The sequence below is a fragment of the Bidens hawaiensis genome, unplaced genomic scaffold (assembly GCF_021521415.1).
Source record: "Bidens hawaiensis isolate Kalapana, Puna unplaced genomic scaffold, B.hawaiensis_p1.1 tig00027311_1, whole genome shotgun sequence".
NCBI classification, from domain to species: Eukaryota; Viridiplantae; Streptophyta; class Magnoliopsida; order Asterales; family Asteraceae; genus Bidens; species Bidens hawaiensis.
In genome coordinates this window covers 190,369-194,036 of record NW_027494412.1, presented here as the reverse complement: position 1 = coordinate 194,036, position 3,668 = coordinate 190,369, and the positions used below count along the sequence as shown (strand labels likewise).

Here is a 3,668-nt window from a genome sequence, read left to right as displayed (position 1 = left end):
ATTAGTTTTTTTTTATATTTTACACGCACAAATACCACATAACCTTACACGCACAAATACCACATAACCTTCCGAGTCACTAGACCACTAAATCACTGGTATCGATTGTTTTTTTAGATGTTATAAAAACAATATTAATACCATTTAGTTGAATTTGGGTTATTAGTATTTATATATATATATATATATATATATATATATATATATATACTTAAAAGAAACTATACCACGCTAAAATTATTTTATCTTCTTTATTTTATTAAGTGTTACAATTGGCGAGAAACGACGTGGTTTTCAATGGAAAGGCGACTAGGGGGGAGAAAGTGGTTGGAGATATAAAAAGACACTTAGTTATCTTCGAGTCATAAATATATTGGTTGGGTCGTCGCTAACATGGGATGCATGTGGTGGCTTATTATGTTAACGAGCGGCATTATTTGTTCATTGTAAGGTTCTAGGGGTTGGGGTCTATGGCTAGCTTCTTGCTAGGCCAGCTTGCAAAGTTTTTTTGCTAGTTAATTGCTTTGTTTCGTTGGCCGTTCATAAAAAAGTTTTCTTATAATTTACAAAAGTATAAAACATTATACAGAATGATAAAGCATTTTTCATATTTGGTAGTCGTTAATTATAGATCAAGTTGCTAACACTGGTAGAACTCGATATGATGCTCTAGCATCACCTTACATATAGTATCGATCGGATACTCGTTTTTACGGATATATTTAATCCTCGACTGACACCAATTTATGCACGTTTTTTTTTCCTGAAAGAGACTAGTTTGGTTGATCTAACTAAGGGAGTAAGGGACTAAAGTGACAATTTATCTAATTAAATTGTACAATAACAAATAAATAAAGAAAAAATATTGCTCAAATTGAAAGGCCAAACATGTATTTTTTTTTTCTTAATTCTTCCCATTTCCAATATTTAATCCCTACTGGACCCCACCAAAATTCCAATGCCCCAAAACCCCTGTCCAAACAGGGTTAATTAATCAAACCCACACTTACAAAAACAATAGAGGATTAATTAATTATTATTAAACTAAAATTTCATTAATCAGTCAATTAATCCCATTATCCTCACTTTCATCTTTCCCACTTTTCTCATAACTTACATCCACGTCATCACCACCACTAGTCGCCACATCAGCAACTTCTTTCGGACTATCCAACGCCCTCTTCTCCTCCTCCTCGGGCTCCATCACCCGCCGCGGTCGGGTTGACTTTTTTTTCTCAACCCGACCCTGTAACGCTTGTAAAAGCTCTTGAACCGCGCGATCATTATCGCGCCGGTTTTTAATCAACACCTCACTAATATCCGCCGGAGTCATCTCCGTCTCGTCGATCACCTCCGCAATATCTTCGATAACCGAACCCTCAATGTCTCCGTCGTCGCAACCCAAGTAATTCTTTAACAATATTTTCAATGATGGAAATGAACAATAGCTCATGAAAATATGCATATCCATTCGCCCGCTTCGTAACAATGCGGGATCAAGCTTTTCGACATGATTAGTCGTGAATACGAAGATTCTTTCAGATCCACAACACGACCATAATCCATCAGTGAAGTTGAGTAATCCTGACAACGTTATTAAGTTGTTGCCAGTATTACTGTCAGGATCCAGCCCTGTTGGTCCAGAACCAGACCTTGGCCCACCAGAGCTAGATCTGGCATCTGAAGCCCCAGTGCTTTTTTTACGATTTGTGAGATTAACCGAACAATCGATATCTTCGATAACAATTATCGACTTTGAACTTGTTTTCATGAGTAATTTTCGCAACTCGGAGTTTGTGTTCACTTCGGTTAGTTCGAGATCGTAAATATCGTACCCGAGGAAATTCGCCATTGCGGCAATCATACTCGATTTACCCGTCCCGGGCGGGCCGTACAAAAGGTACCCGCGTTTCCACGCACGGCCTGTCCGTTTATAGAACTCTTGCCCGTCAGCGAAATCACGGAGATCGGACATTATTTCCGCTTTTTTGTCCGGATCCATGGCAAGCGTTTCGAATGTACTCGGGTGCTTAAACGGCACAGACTCCCACGGATGCCCGCGGGAATCGAGAGATCCCCCGCGGGAATTCGTGTACAGGAGTCTGTCCTGATTCTTTCTCCTTATCTCATTAGCTTTCTCGCTAATGTGATCCAGGTAATCCTGGATAATAAGCGGCTTATCCCGCTTATTAACCCGAAGCGTGAACCCACGCTTCTCTTCTGGCATCGGCCGCCAGGAGAACGTCTGCGCCTGCCGTGGCGTCACGTTGTGCTCCCACACAACGTTGATGCCGTTGAACACATCCGACAGCCTGTCGTTGTTCGCGAGCCCGAACGTGATAGCAGACGCGTTCAGCCCGCGTGTCAACGACAGGCGGTTGGCAGCCGCAGCGGAACCGCTGGCGGACGAAGCAGATGCAGAAGACGAAAGGTATAACTGCACGGCGTTATACAACTCATTTGTGTTAACGCCGTCAATCTCTGTTATCTCGTAATAACAGTACGACGAAAAGCAGTTGAACAGACGCTGAAACAGCTTCAGAAAGACGAACCGGAGCTCGGGTGGTACGACAGTGTGGAGGAGCGTTTGGAAGAAGGCTAAAACGCCCATTAAAGAGGCCATGGTTGTCCAGAGCTCCTTCATTGTGATGGTGAAGGTGAAAGAGAGAGATGGGTTGATAATAATATTAAAGGATGGGAAATTGGGGAGATGATGAAGAGGAAGTAAATGCAGGTGAGTTTAGGTGACTAGAAGACAAGAGTTTGTTCCATATGTTTTTTGCATTATTGTGTAGAAGCTATAAATAGTAGGGAGAACTATATACAACTAATGAGAATTTAATGCTTCATTAATTGTTTTTTTTTTTCTCTTTTGACTTTAGAGTAAATTTTTTTTTTTTAATTTAAATGGAGAATTTTCGTCGTCCTTTTAAACCTGTAACCTACTCCTACAATTAATTTTATATTTAATAAAATAGTTTTTATAACGAATTTAATTTTTATATTTAGTGTATATTTAAATATACTAAAATGTAAAATTAAATAATTTTAGCAGCTAGCTTTTCAATTCTAAAGTTAAATTAAATGATTAGATAATCGTAACGAATAGTTTTTTCAGAACTAAAATTAAATAATCATAACGGCTTGTTTTTAAATTTAAAATTGAATATCATAAAACAGCTAGTTCTTTTAAGATTAAAATTAAGTAATTATAAATAATTAAATGATCATGACGGCTAGTTTTCTCAAAACAAAAATTAAATAATCATAACGGCTCGTTTTTAAATTCAAAATTTAAAAATTCTAAATTAAAATTAAATAATCATAACGGCTCGTTTTTAAATTCAAATTTTAAAAATTAAAGAATCATAACATGGCTAATTCTTTCTAAATTAAAATTAAATAATAATAACAACCAGTCTTTTATTAATTGTCGAGCGTCATTGTAGTGGTGCCCCATCCCTTGGGTCGTACTGGTGTTAATTAGCGCCTCTCCATGTCACGTACTGGTGGTTGGCACCTCTACCAAGGTGACATGAAGGTGGTTAGCGTTCATAACACTCGGTGAGTTTTACTATTATAATTAACAAATAAATAACATGGGGAAGTTTTTCATCAATCTTCATGTCTTTAGCACTACTTACATTAAAGAGTTAATATTTTAAGAA

At 37.8% G+C, this 3,668-nt stretch overlaps 1 protein-coding gene across 1 annotated transcript; it reads right to left on the bottom strand.

Moving 5' to 3' along the window:
* Nucleotides 1-856: 856 nt before the first annotated feature.
* On the bottom strand, nucleotides 857-2,685 carry LOC143575224 (AAA-ATPase At4g25835-like). The gene has a single exon (XM_077059649.1). The coding sequence runs from the start codon at nucleotides 2,642-2,644 to the stop codon at nucleotides 1,064-1,066; it is 1,581 nt and encodes a 526-aa protein (XP_076915764.1). The 5' UTR covers nucleotides 2,645-2,685; the 3' UTR covers nucleotides 857-1,063.
* Nucleotides 2,686-3,668: the final 983 nt, after the last annotated feature.